Raw genomic sequence first — 17,585 nt, 5'->3', positions numbered from 1 at the left:
GAATGCAGCTACCATCAAGCAATTACATCAGCTGCGCACTTAACTCGTGCACCCAAGCACCCTACGACAACCTACTCGCTCAACGAACCTGGACTATGGTCCCCGAGGGTGTTCAACCTACCAGTGCTTTGAGGTCATACCAGTGATATATAGAGCACTATATAAATGCCACTTAACATAAAATAACATAACAACATAACATAAGAACCTTTTGTCTGGAGGGCGTCTATTTTGGGACCCATCCCATGTTCTGTGTTCAGCAGAAGTTCTTTCTCTTTCCTATCTTGCAGGTTGCCTTCTCACTCTGCACACCTCTTCTTTGACGCTTGCTGGACTTAATTCTCTAATGGAGCGTATTGATCGCTCCACTCTTTAGGCGATAGTGATCGCTTTCTCTAGTGCGGACTTCCTGATCGTCCACAAGGCTTCTTGCTTTTAAATGTCACAACAATGCACTATAGGTTGGTCTCTGATAAGTTGGTCGGCCATGGTGCAGAAAGCGCACATGGTCGCTAGCTCTTTAAGTGATGCAAAGTCGTCAATCGATTCTGAGGTTGTTTGCAGCCTGGTGTCAAGTTTTTCATGTGCCAGCATTATTTCTGGGACTCTTCCAAAACGGGACTCCAACCTGGCCATTGCCTCTTCGAATGCATTGTCGTGAGCTGATCCATCAGGTTCCTTTGATACTTCGGCTAATGCGATACAATAATATGTCTTCCGTAATAAGTGCATTTTGCAGTAGTGCCGACTTCATCTAAGGCAGTGGTCTTCAAACTTAATTGGCCTGGGCCCCCCCTGAGCAGAATGTGGGCAGGCCGGGCCTCCCCAAAAATGTCAAGTGGACAGTAAGTCCAAATGAATATGAACTATCGTGTGCCGTCACTGCACCCTACTCCCAGTAAAGTCTCTGGGCACCCCCACCTGCTCCATCACTGACTCCTGGTACTTCCTCCTATTCCCAGCCCTGTCTCTGGGTTCTACCCAGCCCACCACAGACCCGGGGCTCTCCCCACCCTGCTCCCACCACTATCCCATGCCCCCCCCCTTCATCCTGCTCCCACCACAGTCTATGGGATCCCCCACCCTCCTCCCAGCACAGTCCCAGGGGCAGTGGCGGCTGGTGAATTTTTTAAGTGGGGGGCATCAATATTTCTCCCAGATATGCCATAACGACCGAGCGCAGCGAGGGACCCCGAACCAATCAAGGGGGGTTTGGGGTGAACTCCACCGGGAAATATATTAAAGTAGAGGGTTTAAAAGCTGCACATTAGAGCATACTTTTTTTTTAAAAAATTGGGTAAAAAGTCAAACAGTTTGCAATTGGCGCTGGCGGGCCCAGGGGGAAGGCAAGGTATTTTTTTACTGGACATCTATGAAAGATGTCCAGTAAAAAGATACCATCCCTGTCCCCTGTGCCACAATCAAAGTGATTATGTGTGTATGCAAGACGCTGGGGGGCCCAGGGGGAAAGCATGGTATTTTTTACTGGACATCTATGATAGATGTCCAGTATAAAAATACCATCGCTGTGCCCTGGGCTCCAGGAGAAGGAGAGCTGATTTTGGCAGCTGGGTAGTTGCCTCTGTTGTACAACCCTCCTCACCCTCACTCGCCAAAATCAGCTGCACGGACCAACACAAACACACACACATTCACACAGCATTCACACAGCAAGCACTCTATCATTTACACAAGCGCCCATCATCATAGACTCACTCATAAGACAAGTATACACACACCCATACACATATTCAAATAAAAAATAAATGAACATAAATGTTCCTTCTGCCCCGGTTCTGAAGTTTCCTCCCCAGCGCACCAGTTCCTGCATCATGAACAGGAATCGGGAAGCAAGAGCTCCCTGGTTCCTGCACATGCATGCAGGGGCCTGCGCGTGGGCACTGAAATGCCCTGCTCCAGTCTGCTCGGTCTGCATGTGCGAGGAGGCGCAGGAGCTCCCCCTCGCACATAAAGTTCCCCAGCCAGCATTTCCAAAGAGCTATGCAAGGCGGTCGAAGCAAAACGGAGCGCTCCATCAGCTGGAAAAGGAACTCCGGGATCGATGAGTGTTTCACCGGGCTGGCACCTCCATAATGGGTGAGGGGGCCACTGGGTCGACGCTCCCATATGGGTGAGCAGCCCCTGTCCAGAGCTGCCCCCTACCCCGCTTTTTCTTCCTCCCTTTTTTAAACAAAAAGTAAAAAGACCCCATGTTATTTCAGGCTGGGGTTTCGGCCCCCCTTGGATGTGGATGTGACCCCTCCGCGCCCCCACCCCCGGGGCGGGGTGTCCCACAGTTTGAATACCTCTGCTCTAACATGTGAATCCTGTCCTATCTACAGCTTCTAGAAATGTTTGGAATTGGGACTTCCATTGGTTCCACCTGGAGTTTGGAGACATGTTGGCGGTGGCGTGACTCCTTGCATGCTGTCTTGTCAATGTGTTGCAGACTTTCCTTATTCTGCTTGTTTGCTTTTATTTTCACCTGGTGTTGGTTCGACGGGTGTGTGATACTTGCTCACAGCTTACCCCACCTTCGTCGACATTGTCGAACTGTACATATGTACATGAAATACTTGTGGTTGTTCAATAATGCATGTCAGCCTAATTTGCTTGAAAGCAGGCGTAGACTGGCCAATAGGGAACTCTGAAAATGTCCCAGTAGGCCTCTGCACCCTGGGCCTCTTTTGTGTGGTTTTTCCACATTTTGTCATAGGAAAAGGGTTAGGCTTGTTGAAAAAGTGTGAAATGGGGCCACTTTGAGAATTATTTCCATGGCATCTTTTGGTTCCCAGTCCAACCCTGCTTGAATGATACTTTATTGTTTTTATCAAGTGCCCTGCTTCATACCAACATCCAGCGGGTTTTACGCTGTGCATTTCACTGCGGAGCCAGGAGCCCCGCTCACAAGCGTCCTCTCCGACTCGCTGTCTTTCTCCCCGTGCCGCGCCCTGTGACAACCCCGGGGCTCCACGAGCGGCGTGACGCTGGAGGGAGCGGGCCGGCATCACAAGCGCGTCATTACAACCCCACTCCCACATTGTTTTCAAAACTTTAATAAAATAAGTTTTCCAAAAATGACCCTAAGCATGTTTAAATAGGTCTGTTAGAGAACTTCGTCTTGCTGACAGCCTTGATCTGTCAGTGGGAGATGCTGGATACCGAGACTTGCCTCATTGCTCCAATTTGTCTGGTTGAGAGTGTAGTCGCGGTTTGAAATGCTTCGTGATCTGTGCAATCCTGCTCCTACTTCATAGAGGTTTACCATAGCTCTCAACTCACACGCTTTTGGTGGGTGTCACCCGCCTTGTAAAGGGCTGACTGAACCGCCAAGCCTCCTTCATGCCCATTCATTCCAATGGGCGTCTCACCGCCAAAAACAAAATCGGGTGAATTCACCCGCCTTTGCAACTCAAATGGTTGAGAGCTATGGGTTTACTTAACCTTTTTCTGGATTTAAAAATTGTAATGTCGAAAACGAGTTTGACTGAAGCGAGCGCTGCTCGGCACAAGCGTCAACCCGCTGGAATAAAAGACCTGCCTTTCGCTGTGCACCAGAAGAGAGAGTTTTTGTTGAGCGTGGGTGCTGCGCAGACCTGTGGCTGGGTAACGCAAAGGCCGCAGTTTCGTTTCCTTGCCGCTGGTGAGTTTCAGTTATGTTTCCTGCTGAGTCCCTACCCTCCCGCCTTTGTGGGCGTTGCTCGTCAACAAGAGCCTAGTGCTGTTGCAGTCTTGGAGGCGTGCACCAGTCATTTCTGAGTCAGGACTGGTTATGATGTGAGCAGACGATTTCATTTGCAGCCACATTCCGCGGACATCAATAACACATATTATTAATCAAACTCGCCTGCGATCTCTTTGTGACTCCGCCCCAACTCCCTCCCCCGATCAAAGTTTGCCCACCTGGATAAAGAAAGAAGCAGACTGGCACGCGAGGTTTCGCACCAGAGAAGCACAGCTTCACATCAACGCTGCTGTTTTTTTATTTAACATCTAGTCCAGGCTGCAGACATCACAGCCAGCTCACTAAAGCAGCAAGCCCGAAACATGGCGCTGGATGAGACGTGGGACGAATTGTTCCAAGAGAAAGTTAAAGAGCTGGGCAGAGGCGACATCTGGAAGCTGGCCCCGGATAATCAGCTGACGCAGAAGGGGCCCCCCGGGTGGTTAACGTACACGGTGCACGCCTTTGCCAAGTAAGTCACTGCCACCCACGAGGGGGTCGCGACAAATAAGACAATCTCTGCAACAGCGCCTCGATGCCTGTGGGCTCCTAGTGCGATTTACAAATACAAATAAATAAATAATACAGCTGAGTAGACAAAGCCAGAATAAGAGCTATATATATATATATATATTACATGGCCACGGTAGTGGCCATGTAGTTATGGTTAAGTTGGTGTTTCCATAGGAAGAACACTTTTTGGGCGGCTTATAACTTTGCTCCCCCTGGACAAATCCTCACCAAACCTTGCAAAAAAAGTATATGGCCCACTTTGAATATGTTTGCAAAGTTTGGTGAGGATTCGTCCAGGGGGGGAAAAGTTATAGGGGGGGTCCCAAAACTTTTGTTTTTTCCCATAGACATAATGGGGAAAAAACATTGCGCACGGCTACAGCCCAAACCACTGGACGGATTTACACCAAATTTGCGGCAGGAGCGTCAGCTTGGTCCCGAAAGCGTGCTTTGCTTTATTTGGTGTAAATCCGTCCAGTAGTTTTAAACAAAATGTAAGTGAAAAAAATTAGTGATATCTGTGTTCGCTTCGCAGACACACTTCCCTGTTCGCTCCGCGGACAGGACAGTGATTGGGCAAGCAGCTTGCGTGATGTCCACGGACATCTGACGTGCTCTCATTGGATGCAGTGAAAGCGTGCAGTGCGTCTGGCTTCAGAGACGCCCGCCATCTTTGTTCCTCGCATGAGAGGCTTTGTCAGCAGGAGCGGGATCTGCCGCCTGCACAGTAAGTCTTTCGTGTGTGTCTCCTGTTCCTCCCACCCCCACTCATGCCCCGTGTGTCCTTCTTGTCCCCCCACCCCCACTCATGCTCCGTGTCTCCCCTGTTCCTCCTGCCCCCCGCTCACGGCATCGGCACACGGTGGCCAGCGGAGGGCCGAAGAGCGGGATCTGCCGCCTGCACACGAACGCCGTGTGTCTCTCTCCCTCCCCCCACCCCCGCTCATGCCCCTTGTGTCTCTCTCCCTCCCCCTACCCACCGCTCATGCCCCGTGTGTCTCTCTCCCTCCCCCACACCCTGCTTATGCCCCGTGTGTCTCTCTCCCTCCCCCCACCCCTGCTCATGCCCCGTGTGTCGCTCCCCCTCCCGCCCACCCCCCGCTCATGCCCCGTGTGTCTCTCCCCCTCCCGCTCATGCCCCGTGTGTCTCCCTCCCCCCACGCCCGATCATGCCCCGTGTGTCTCTCAGCTCCCGCCCACCCCCCGCTCATGCCCCGTGTGTCTCTCTCCCTCCCCCCACCCCCAGCTCATGCCCCGTGTGTCTCTCTCCCTCCTCCCCACCCCCCCGCTCATGCCCTGTCTGTCTCTCTCGCTCCCCCCAACCCCCCGCTCATGCCCCGTGTGTCTCTCTCCCTCCCCCCCACACCCACTCATGCCCCGTGTGTTTCTCCCCTCCCGCCCACCCCCTGTTCATGCCCCGTGTGTCTCTCCCCCTCCCGTCCACCCCCCACTCATGCCCCGTGTGTCTCCTCTAACGCCCACCCCCCGCTCATGCCCCGTGTGTCTCTCCCTCCCCCCACCCCCCGCTCATGCCCCGTGTGTCTCTCTCCCTCCCCCAAACCCCCGCTCAAGCCCCGTGTGTCTCTCTCCCTCCCTCCCACCCCCGCTCATGCCCCGTGTGTCTCTCTCCCTCCCCCCACTCATGCCCTGTGTGTCTCTCCCTCTCCCGCCCACCCCCGCTCATGCCCCGTGTGTCTCTCCCCCTCCCGCCCACCCCCGCTCATGCCCCGTGTGTCTCTCTCCCTCCCCCCTCCCCCGCTCATGCCCCGTGTGTCTCTCCACCTTGCCCCCACCCCCGCTCATGCCCCGTGTGTCTCTCCCCTCCCGCCCACCCCCCACTCATGCCCCGTGTGTCTCTCTCCCTCCCCCCCACCCCCAGCTCATGCCCCGTGTGTCTCTCTCCCTCCTCCCCACCCCCGCTCATGCCCCGTGTGTCTCTCCCACTCCCGCCCACCCCCGTTCATGCCCCGTGTGTCTCTCTCCCTCCTCCCCCACCTCCGCTCATGCCCCGTGTGTCTCCCCTCCCGCCCACCCCCCGCTCATGCCCCGTGTGTCTCTCTCCCCCCCTACCCCCTGCTCATGCCCCGTGTGTCTCTCTCCCTCCCCCCAACCCCCCGCTCAAGCCCCGTGTGTCTCTCTCCCTCCCTCCCACCCCCCGCTCATGCCCCGTGTGTCTTTCCCCCTCCCGCCCACACCCCGCTCATGCCCCGTGTGTCTCTCCCCCTCCCGCCCACCCCCCGCTCATGCCCTGTGTGTCTCTCTCCCTCCCCCCCACCCCCGCTCATGCCCCGTATGTCTCTCCCCCTCGCCCCCACCCCCCGCTCATGCCCCGTGTGTCTCTCTCCCTCGTCCCTACCCCCTGCTCATGCCCCGTGTGTCTCTCTCCCTCCCCCCCACCCCCGCTCATGCCCCGTGTGTCTCTCTCCCTCCCCCCACCCCCGCTCATGCCCCTTGTGTCTCTCTCCCTCCCCCTACCCACCGCTCATGCCCCGTGTGTCTCTCTCCCTCCCCCACACCCTGCTTATGCCCCGTGTGTCTCTCTCCCTCCCCCCACCCCTGCTCATGCCCCGTGTGTCGCTCCCCCTCCCGCCCACCCCCCGCTCATGCCCCGTGTGTCTCTCCCCCTCCCGCTCATGCCCCGTGTGTCTCCCTCCCCCCACGCCCGATCATGCCCCGTGTGTCTCTCAGCTCCCGCCCACCCCCCGCTCATGCCCCGTGTGTCTCTCTCCCTCCCCCCACCCCCAGCTCATGCCCCGTGTGTCTCTCTCCCTCCTCCCCACCCCCCCCGCTCATGCCCTGTCTGTCTCTCTCGCTCCCCCCAACCCCCCGCTCATGCCCCGTGTGTCTCTCTCCCTCCCCCCCACACCCACTCATGCCCCGTGTGTTTCTCCCCTCCCGCCCACCCCCTGTTCATGCCCCGTGTGTCTCTCCCCCTCCCGTCCACCCCCCACTCATGCCCCGTGTGTCTCCTCTAACGCCCACCCCCCGCTCATGCCCCGTGTGTCTCTCCCTCCCCCCACCCCCCGCTCATGCCCCGTGTGTCTCTCTCCCTCCCCCAAACCCCCGCTCAAGCCCCGTGTGTCTCTCTCCCTCCCTCCCACCCCCGCTTATGCCCCGTGTGTCTCTCTCCCTCCCCCCACTCATGCCCTGTGTGTCTCTCCCTCTCCCGCCCACCCCCGCTCATGCCCCGTGTGTCTCTCCCCCTCCCGCCCACCCCCGCTCATGCCCCGTGTGTCTCTCTCCCTCCCCCCTCCCCCGCTCATGCCCCGTGTGTCTCTCCACCTTGCCCCCACCCCCGCTCATGCCCCGTCTGTCTCTCCCCTCCCGCCCACCCCCCACTCATGCCCCGTGTGTCTCTCTCCCTCCCCCCCACCCCCAGCTCATGCCCCGTGTGTCTCTCTCCCTCCTCCCCACCCCCGCTCATGCCCCGTGTGTCTCTCCCACTCCCGCCCACCCCCGTTCATGCCCCGTGTGTCTCTCTCCCTCCTCCCCCACCTCCGCTCATGCCCCGTGTGTCTCCCCTCCCGCCCACCCCCCGCTCATGCCCCGTGTGTCTCTCTCCCCCCCTACCCCCTGCTCATGCCCCGTGTGTCTCTCTCCCTCCCCCCAACCCCCCGCTCAAGCCCCGTGTGTCTCTCTCCCTCCCTCCCACCCCCCGCTCATGCCCCGTGTGTCTTTCCCCCTCCCGCCCACACCCCGCTCATGCCCCGTGTGTCTCTCCCCCTCCCGCCCACCCCCCGCTCATGCCCTGTGTGTCTCTCTCCCTCCCCCCCACCCCCGCTCATGCCCCGTATGTCTCTCCCCCTCGCCCCCACCCCCCGCTCATGCCCCGTGTGTCTCTCTCCCTCGTCCCTACCCCCTGCTCATGCCCCGTGTGTCTCTCTCCCTCCCCCCCACCCCCGCTCATGCCCCGTGTGTCTCTCCCTCTCCCGCCCAACCCCCGCTCATGCCCCGTGTGTCTCTCCCCCTCCCGCCCACCCCCCGCTCATGCCCCGTGTGTCTCTCTCCCTCCCCCCACCCCCGCTCATGCCTCGTGTCTCTCCCCCTCCCGCCCACCCCCCGCTCATGCCCCGTGTGTCTCTCCCCCCCACCCCCCGCTAATGCCCTGTGTCTCTCTCCCTCCCCCCGCTCACGCCCCGTGTGTCTCTCCCCCTCCCGCCCACCCCCCGCTCATGCCCCTGTGTCTCTCCCCCTCCCGCCCACCCCCCGCTCATGCCACGTGTGTCTCTCGCCCTCCCCCCCACCCCCGCTCATGCCCTGTGTGTTTCTCCCCCTCCCACCCACCCCCCGCTCATGCCCGTGTGTCTCTCCCCCTCCCGCCCACCCCCCGCTCATGCCCCGTGTGTCTCTCCCCCTCCCCCCCACCCCCGCTCATGCCCTGTGTCTCTCCCCCTCCCGCCCACCCCCCGCTCATGCCCCGTGTGTCTCTCCACCTCCCCCCCACCCCCCGCTCATGCCCCGTGTGTCTCTCCCCCTCCCGCCCACCCCCGCTCATGCCCCGTGTGTCTCTCCCCCTCTTGCCCACCCCACGCTCATGCCCGTGTGTCTCTCACCCGCCCGCCCACCCCCCGCTCATGCCACGTGGTCCCCCTGCCGCCCACCCCCCGCTCATGCCCCATGTCTCTCCCCCTCCCGCCCACCCCCCGCTCATGCCCCGTGTGTCTCTCCCCCTCCAGCACATCCCACACTCATGCCCCGTGTGTCTCTCCCCCTCCCGCCCACCCCCCGCTCATGCCCCGTGTGTCTCTCCCCCTCCTGCCCACCCCCCGCTCATGCCCCGTGGTCCCCCTGCCGCCCACCCCCCGCTCATGCCCCATGTCTCTCCCCCTCCCGCCCACCCCCCGCTCAAGCCCCGTGTGTCTCTCCCCCTCCTCCCACCCCCGCTCATGCCCCGTGTGTCTCTCCCGCCCACCCCCCGCTCATGCCCCGTGTGTCTCTCTCCCTCCCCCCACCCCCAGCTCATGCCCCGTGTGTCTCTCTCCCTCCTCCCCACCCCCCCGCTCATGCCCTGTCTGTCTCTCTCGCTCCCCCCAACCCCCCGCTCATGCCCCGTGTGTCTCTCTCCCTCCCCCCCACACCCACTCATGCCCCGTGTGTTTCTCCCCTCCCGCCCACCCCCTGTTCATGCCCTGTGTGTCTCTCCCCCTCCCGTCCACCCCCCGCTCATGCCCCGTGTGTCTCCTCTAACGCCCACCCCCCGCTCATGCCCCGTGTGTCTCTCCCTCCCCCACCCCCGCTCATGCCCCGTGTGTCTCTCTCCCTCCCCCAACCCCCCGCTCAAGCCCCGTGTGTCTCTCTCCCTCCCTCCCACCCCCGCTCATGCCCCGTGTGTCTCTCTCCCTCCCCCCACTCATGCCCTGTGTGTCTCTCCCTCTCCCGCCCACCCCCCGCTCATGCCCCGTGTGTCTCTCCCCCTCCCGCCCACCCCCGCTCATGCCCCGTGTGTCTCTCTCCCTCCCCCCTCCCCCGCTCATGACCCGTGTGTCTCTCGCCCTTGCCCCCACCCCCGCTCATGCCCCGTGTGTCTCTCCCCTCCCGCCCACCCCCCACTCATGCCCCGTGTGTCTCTCTCCCTCCCCCCCACCCCCCGCTCATGCCCCGTGTGTCTCTCTCCCTCCTCCCCACCCCCGCTCATGCCCCGTGTGTCTCTCCCTCTCCCGCCCACCTCCGTTCATGCCCCGTGTGTCTCTCTCCCTCCTCCCCCACCTCCGCTCATGCCCCGTGTGTCTCCCCTCCCGCCCACCCCCCGCTCATGCCCCGTGTGTCTCTCTCCCCCCCTACCCCCTGCTCATGCCCCGTGTGTCTCTCTCCCTCCCTCCCACCCCCCGCTCATGCCCCGTGTGTCTCTCTCCCTCCCGCCCACCCCCACTCATGCCCTGTGTGTCTTTCCCCCTCCCGCCCACACCCCGCTCATGCCCCGTGTGTCTCTCCCCCTCCCGCCCACCCCCCGCTCATGCCCTGTGTGTCTCTCTCCCTCCCCCCCCACCCCCGCTCATGCCCCGTATGTCTCTCCCCCTCGCCCCCACCCCCCGCTCATGCCCCGTGTGTCTCTCTCCCTCGCCCCTACCCCCTGCTCATGCCCCGTGTGTCTCTCTCCCTCCCCCCCACCCCCGCTCATGCCCCGTGTGTCTCTCCCTCTCCCGCCCAACCCCCGCTCATGCCCCGTGTGTCTCTCCCCCTCCCGCCCACCCCCGCTCATGCCTCATGTCTCTCCCCCTCCCGCCCACCCCCCGCTCATGCCCCGTGTGTCTCTCCCCCCACCCCCTGCTAATGCCCTGTGTCTCTCTCCCTCCCCCCGCTCACGCCCCGTGTGTCTCTCCCCCTCCCCCCGCCCACCCCCCGCTCATGCCCCTGTGTCTCTCCCCCTCCCGCCCACCCCCCGCTCATGCCCCGTGTGTCTCTCGCCCTCCCCCCCACCCCCGCTCATGCCCTGTGTGTTTCTCCCCCTCCCACCCACCCCCCGCTCATGCCCGTGTGTCTCTCCCCCTCCCGCCCACCCCCCGCTCATGCCCCGTGTGTCTCTCCCCCCACCCCCGCTCATGCCCTGTGTCTCTCCCCCTCCCACCCACCCCCCGCTCATGCCCCGTGTGTCTCTCCACCTCCCCCCCACCCCCCGCTCATGCCCCGTGTGTCTCTCCCCCTCCCGCCCACCCCTGCTCATGCCCCGTGTGTCTCTCCCCCTCCTGCCCACCCCCACGCTCATGCCCGTGTGTCTCTCACCCGCCCGCCCACCCCCCGCTCATGCCACGTGGTCCCCCTGCCGCCCACCCCCCGCTCATGCCCCATGTCTCTCCCCCTCCCGCCCACCCCCCGCTCATGCCCCGTGTGTCTCTCCCCCTCCAGCACATCCCACACTCATGCCCGTGTGTCTCTCCCCCTCCCGCCCACCCTCCGCTCATGCCCCGTGTGTCTCTCCCCCTCCTGCCCACCCCCCGCTCATGCCCCGTGGTCCCCCTGCCGCCCACCCCCCGCTCATGCCCCATGTCTCTCCCCCTCCCGCCAACCCCCCGCTCAAGCCCCGTGTGTCTCTCCCCCTCCCCCCACCCCAGCTCATGCCCCGTGTGTCTCTCCCGCCCACCCCCCGCTCATGCCCCGTGTGTCTATCCCCCTCCCACCCACCCCACACTCATGCCCCGTGTGTCTCTCCCCCTCCCACCCACCCCCCGCTCATGCCCGTGTGTCTCTCCCCCTCCTGCCCACACCCCGCTCATGCCCCGTGGTCCCCCTGCCGCCCACCCCCGCTCATGCCCCATGTCTCTCCCCCTCCCGCCCACCCCCCGCTCATGCCCCGTGTGTCTCTCCCCCTCCCCCCACCCCTGCTCATGCCCCGTGTGTCTCTCCCCCTCCCCCCACCCCCGCTCATACCCTGTGTCTCTCCCGCCCACCCCACGCTCATGCCCCGTGTGTCTCTCCCCTGCCCGCCCACCCCCCGCTCACGCCCGGTGTGTCTCTCCCCCTTCTGCCCACCCCCCGCTCATGCCCCCGTGGTCTCCCTGCCGCCCACCCCCCGCTCATGCCGCATGTCTCTCCCCCTCCCGCCCACTCCCCGCTCATGCCCCGTGTGTCTCTCCCCCTCCCGCCCACCCCCCGCTCATGCCCCGTGTGTCTCTCTCCCTCCCCCCACCCCCGCTCATGCCCCGTGTGTCTCTCCCTCTTCCGCCCACCCCCTGCTCATGCCCCTTGTGTCTCTCTCCCTCCCCCCACCCCCGCTCATGCTCCGTGTCTCTCCCCCTCCCGCCCACCCCCCGCTCATGCCCCGTGTGTCTCCCTCCCTCCCCCCGCCCCCCGCTAATGCCCTGTGTCACTCTCCCTCCCCCCACCCCGCTCATGCCCCGTTTGTCGCCCCCCTCCCACCCACACCCTGCTCATGCCCCGTGTGTCTCTCCCCCTCCCGCCCTCCCCCCGCTCATGCCCCGTGTGTCTCTCTCCCTCCCCCCCACCCCCGCTCATGCCCTGTGTGTCTCTCCCGCCCACCCCCCGCTCATGCCCTGTGCGTCTCTCCCCCTCCCGCGCACCCCCCGCTCATGCCCCGTGTGTCTCTCCCCCTCCCCCCACCCCCGCTCATGCCCCGTGTCTCTCTCCCTCCCGCCCACCCCACGCTCATGCCCCGTGTGTCTCTCTCCCTCCCCGCAGCCCCCCGCTAATGCCCTGTGTCACTCTCCCTCCCACCCACCCCCGCTCATGCCACATGTGTCTCTCCCCCTCCCGCCCACACCCTGCTCATGCCCCGTGTGTCTCTCCCCCTCCCGCCCTCCTCCCGCTCATGCCCCGTGTGTCTCTCTCCCTCCAACCCTCGCTCATGCCCGTGTGTCTCTCCCCCTGCTCATGCTCCGTGTGTCCCCCTCCCGCCCACCCCCCGCTCATGCCCTGTGTGTCTCTCTCCCTCCCCCCACCCCCGCTCATGCCCCGTGTGTCTCTCCCCCTCCCGCCCACCCCCCGCTCATGCCCCGTGTGTCTCTCCCCCTCCCGCCCACCCCCCGCGTGTCTCTCTCCCTCCCCCACACCGCTGCTCATGCCCCATGTGTCTCTCCCCCTCCCGCCCACCCCCCGCTCACGCCCCGTGTGTCTCTCCCCCTCCCGCCCACCCCCGCTCATGCCCGTGTGTCTCTCCCCCTCCCCCCCACCCCCGCTCATGCCCCGTGTCTCTCCCCCTCCCGCCCACCCCCCGCGTGTCTCTCCCCCTCCCGCCCACCCCCCGCTCATGGCCCGTGTGTCTCTCCCCCTCCTGCCCACCCCCCGCTCATGCCCCGTGGTCCCCCTGCCGCCCACCCCCCGCTCATGCCCCATGTCTCTCCCCCTCCCGCCCACACCCCGCTCATGCCCCGTGTGTCTCTCCCCCTCCCGCCCACCCCCCGCTCATGCCCCATGTGTCTCTCTCCCTCCTCCCACCCCCGCTCATGCCCCGTGTGTCTCTCCCTCTTCCGCTCACCCCTGCTCATGCCCCGTGTGTCTCTCTCCCTCCCCCCACCCCCTCTCATGCCCCGTGTCTCTCCCCCTCCCGCCCACCCCCCGCTCATGCCCCGTGTGTCTCTCTCTCTCCCCCCCGCCCCCTGCTAATGCCCTGTGTCACTCTCCCTCCCCCCACCCCCGCTCATGCCCCGTGTGTCTCTCCCCCTCCTGCCCACACCCTGCTCATGCCCCGTGTGTCTCTCCCCCTCCCGCCCTCCCCCCGCTCATGCCCCGTGTGTCTCTCTCCCTCCCCCCCACCCCCGCTCATGCCCCGTGTGTCTCTCCCGCCCACTCCCCGCTCATGCCCTGTGTGTCTCTCCCCCTCCCGTGCACCCCCCGCTCATGCCCCATGTGTCTCTCCCCCTCCCCCCACCCCCGCTCATGCCCCGTGTCTCTCCCCCTCCCGCCCACCCCCGCTCATGCCCCGTGTGTCTCTCTCCCTCCCCCCAACCCCCCGCTAATGCCCTGTTTCACTCTCCCTCCCCCACCCACCCCCGCTCATGCCCCGTGTGTCTCTCACCCTCCGGCCCTCCCCCCGCTCATGCCCGTGTGTCTCTCCCCCTCCCGCCCTCCCCCTGCTCATGCCCCGTGTGTCTCTTTCTCTCCCCCCCACCCCCGCTCATGCCCCGTGTGTCTCTCCCCCTGCTCATGCTCCGTGTGTCCCCCTCCCGCCCACCCCCCGCTCATGCCCCGTGTGTCTCTCTCCCTCCCCCCCACCCCCGCTCACGCCCCGTGTGTCTCTCAGCCTCCCGCCCACCCCCCGCTCATGCCCTGTGTGTCTCTCCCCCTCCCGCCCACCCCCCGCTCATGCCCCGTGTGTCTCTCTCCCATCCCCACACCCCCGCTCATGCCCCATGTGTCTCTCCCTCTTCCGCTCACCCCCTGCTCATGCCCCGTGTGTCTCTCTCCCTCCCCCCACACCCGCTCATGCCCCGTGTCTCTCCCCCTCCCGCCCACCCCCCGCTCATGCCCCGTGTGTCTCTCTCCCTCCCCCCCGCCCCCCACCAATGCCCTGTGTCCCTCTCCCTCCCCCCACCCCCGCTCATGCCCCGTTTGTCTCTCCCCCTCCCGCCCACACCCTGCTCATGCCCCGTGTGTCTTTCCCCCTCCCGGCCTCCCCCCGCTCATGCCCCGTGTGTCTCTCTCCCTCCCCCCCAACCCCCCTCATGCCCCGTGTGTCTCTCCCGCCCACTCCCCGCTCATGCCCTGTGTGTCTCTCCCCCTCCCGCGCACCCCCCGCTCATGCCCCATGTGTCTCTCCCCCTCCCCCCACCCCCGCTCATGCCCCGTGTCTCTCCCCCTCCCGCCCACCCCCCGCTTAAGCCCCGTGTGTCTCTCTCCCTCCCCCCAACCCCCCGCTAATGCCCTGTTTTACTCTCCCTCCCACCCACCCCCGCTCATGCCCTGTGTGTCTCTCACCCTCCCGCCCACACCCTGCTCATGCCCCGTGTGTCTCTCCCCCTCCCGCCCTCCCCCCGCTCATGCCCCGTGTGTCTCTCTCCCTCCCCCCACCCCCGCTCATGCCCCGTGTGTCTCTCCCCCTCCCGCCCACCCCCCGCTCATGCCCCGTGTGTCTCTCCCCCTCCCGCCCACCCCCCGCTCATGCCCCGTGTGTCTCTCCCCCTCCCCCACAACCCCGCTCATGCCCCATGTGTCTCTCCCCCTCCCGCCCACCCCCCGCTCATGCCCCGTGTGTCTCTCTCCCTCCCGCCCACCCCCCGCTCATGCCCCGTGTGTCTCTCCCCCTCCCCCCCACCCCCGCTCATGCCCCGTGTCTCTCCCCCTCCCCGCCCACACCCTGCTCATGCCCCGTGTGTCTCTCCCCCTCCCGCCCTCCCCCCGCTCATGCCCCGTGTGTCTCTCTCCCTCCCCCCCCACCCCCGCTCATGCCCCGTGTGTCTCTCCCCCTCCTCCCACCCCCGCTCATGCCCCGTGTGTCTCTCCCTCTTCCGCTCACCCCCTGCTCATGCCCCGTGTGTCTCTCTCCCTCCCCCCACCCGCTCTCATGCCCCGTGTCTCTCCCCCTCCCGCCCACCCCCCGCTCATGCCCCGTGTGTCTCTCTCCCTCCCCCCCGCCCCCTGCTAATGCCCTGTGTCACTCTCCCTCCCCCCACCCCGCTCATGCCCCGTGTGTCTCTCCCCCTCCTGCCCACACCCTGCTCATGCCCCGTGTGTCTCTCCCCCTCCGCCCTCCCCCCGCTAATGCCCCGTGTGTCTCTCTCCCTCCCCCCCACCCTCGCTCATGCCCCGTGTGTCTCTCCCGCCCACTCCCCGCTCATGCCCTGTGTGTCTCTCCCCCTCCCGTGCACCCCCCGCTCATGCCCGTGTGTCTCTCACCCTCCGGCCCTCCCCCCGCTCATGCCCCGTGTGTCTCTTTCTCTCCCCCCAACCCCCGCTCATGCCCCGTGTGTCTCTCCCCCTGCTCATGCTCCGTGTGTCCCCCTCCCGCCCACCCCCCGCTCATGCCCCGTGTGTCTCTCTCCCTCCCCCCCACCCCCGCTCATGCCCCGTGTGTCTCTCCCCCTCCCGCCCACCCCCCGCTCATGCCCTGTGTGTCTCTCCCCCTCCCGCCCACCCCCCGCTCATGCCCAGTGTGTCTCTCTCCCTCCCCCACACCCCCGCTCATGCCCCATGTGTCTCTCCCTCTTCCGCTCACCCCCTGCTCATGCCCCGTGTGTCTCTCTCCCTCCCCCCACCCCCGCTCATGCCCCGTGTCTCTCCCCCTCCCGCCCACCCCCCGCTCATGCCCCGTGTGTCTCTCTCCCTCCCCCCGCCCCCCGCCAATGCCCTGTGTCACTCTCCCTACCCCCACCCCCACTCATGCCCCGTGTGTCTCTCCCCCTCCCGCCCACACCCTGCTCATGCCCCGTGTGTCTTTCCCCCTCCCGGCCTCCCCCCGCTCATGCCCCGTGTGTCTCTCTCCCTCCCCCCGACCCCCGCTCATGCCCCGTGTGTCTCTCCCGCCCACTCCCCGCTCATGCCCTGTGTGTCTCTCACCCCCTCCCACGCACCCCCCGCTCATGCCCCATGTGTCTCTCCCCCTCCCCCCACCCCGCTCATGCCCCGTGTCTCTCCCCCTCCCGCCCACCCCCCGCTTAAGCCCCGTGTGTCTCTCTCCCTCCCCCCAACCCCCCGCTAATGCCCTGTTTCACTCAACCTCCCACCCACCCCCGCTCATGCCCTGTGTGTCTCTCACCCTCCCGCCCACACCCTGCTCATGCCCCGTGTGTCTCTCCCCCTCCCGCCCTCCCCCCGCTCATGCCCCGTGTGTCTCTCTCCCTCCCCCCCACCCCCGCTCATGCCCCGTGTGTCTCTCCCCCTCCCGCCCACCCCCCGCTCATGCCCCGTGTGTCTCTCTCCCTCCCGCCCACCCCCCGCTCATGCCCAGTGTGTCTCTCTCCCCCCCCCCCCACCCCCGCTCATGCCCCATGTGTCTCTCCCCCTCCCGCCCACCCTCCGGCTCATGCCCCGTGTGTCTCTCCCCCTCCCGCCCACCCCCCGCTCATGCCCCGTGTGTCTCTCCCCCTCCCCCACAACCCCGCTCATGCCCCATGTGTCTCTCCCCCTCCCGCCCACCCCCCGCTCATGCCCCGTGTGTCTCTCTCCCTCCCGCCCACCCCCCGCTCATGCCCCGTGTGTCTCTCCCCCTCCCCCTCACCCCCGCTCATGCCCCGTGTCTCTCCCCCTCCCGCCCACACCCTGCTCATGCCCCGTGTGTCTCTCCCCCTCCCGCCCTCCCCCCGCTCATGCCCCGTGTGTCTCTCTCCCTCCCCCCACCCCCGCTCATGCCCCGTGTGTCTCTCCCCCTCCTCCCACCCCCGCTCATGCCCCGTGTGTCTCTCCCTCTTCCGCTCACCCCCTGCTCATGCCCCGTGTGTCTCTCTCCCTCCCCCCCACCCCCGCTCATGCCCCGTGTCTCTCCCCCTCCCGCCCACCCCCCGCTCATGCCCCGTGTGTCTCTCTCCCTCCCCCCCACCCCCTGCTAATGCCCTGTGTCACTCTCCCTCCCCCCACCCCCGCTCATGCCCCGTGTGTCTCTCCCCCTCCTGCCCACACCCTGCTCATGCCCCGTGTGTCTCTCCACCTCCCGCCCTCCCCCCGCTCATGCCCCGTGTGTCTCTCTCCCTCCCCCCCACCCTCGCTCATGCCCCGTGTGTCTCTCCCGCCCACTCCCCGCTCATGCCCTGTGTGTCTCTCCCCCTCCCGTGCACCCCCGCTCATGTCCCATGTGTCTCCCCTCCTCCCCCCACCCCCGCTCATGCCCCGTGTCTCTCCCCCTCCCGCCCACCCCCCCGCTCATGCCCCGTGTGTCTCTCTCCCTCCCCCCAACACCCCGCTAATGCCCTGTTTCACTCTCCCTCCCCCACCCACCCCCGCTCATGCCCCGTGTGTCTCTCAC

At 65.3% G+C, this 17,585-nt stretch overlaps 1 protein-coding gene across 1 annotated transcript in view; it reads left to right on the top strand.

The window, feature by feature from the left end:
* Positions 1–3,737: 3,737 nt before the first annotated feature.
* The window catches only part of LOC138491141 (receptor-transporting protein 3-like), a 210,978-nt gene continuing 197,130 nt past the window's right edge, over positions 3,738–17,585 (top strand). Inside the window, exon 1 of the mRNA XM_069617484.1 lies at positions 3,738–4,196. Coding sequence (XP_069473585.1) covers positions 4,048–4,196 — 149 coding nt within the window. The 5' untranslated portion in view covers positions 3,738–4,047. The remainder of the gene's footprint in view (positions 4,197–17,585) is intronic.

This window comes from Ambystoma mexicanum, chromosome 10 (assembly GCF_040938575.1).
Source record: "Ambystoma mexicanum isolate Mex_15411 chromosome 10, UKY_AmexF1_1, whole genome shotgun sequence".
In the NCBI taxonomy this organism is placed as follows: Eukaryota; Metazoa; Chordata; class Amphibia; order Caudata; family Ambystomatidae; genus Ambystoma; species Ambystoma mexicanum.
This window is presented reverse-complemented; position numbering and strand designations above follow the sequence as displayed.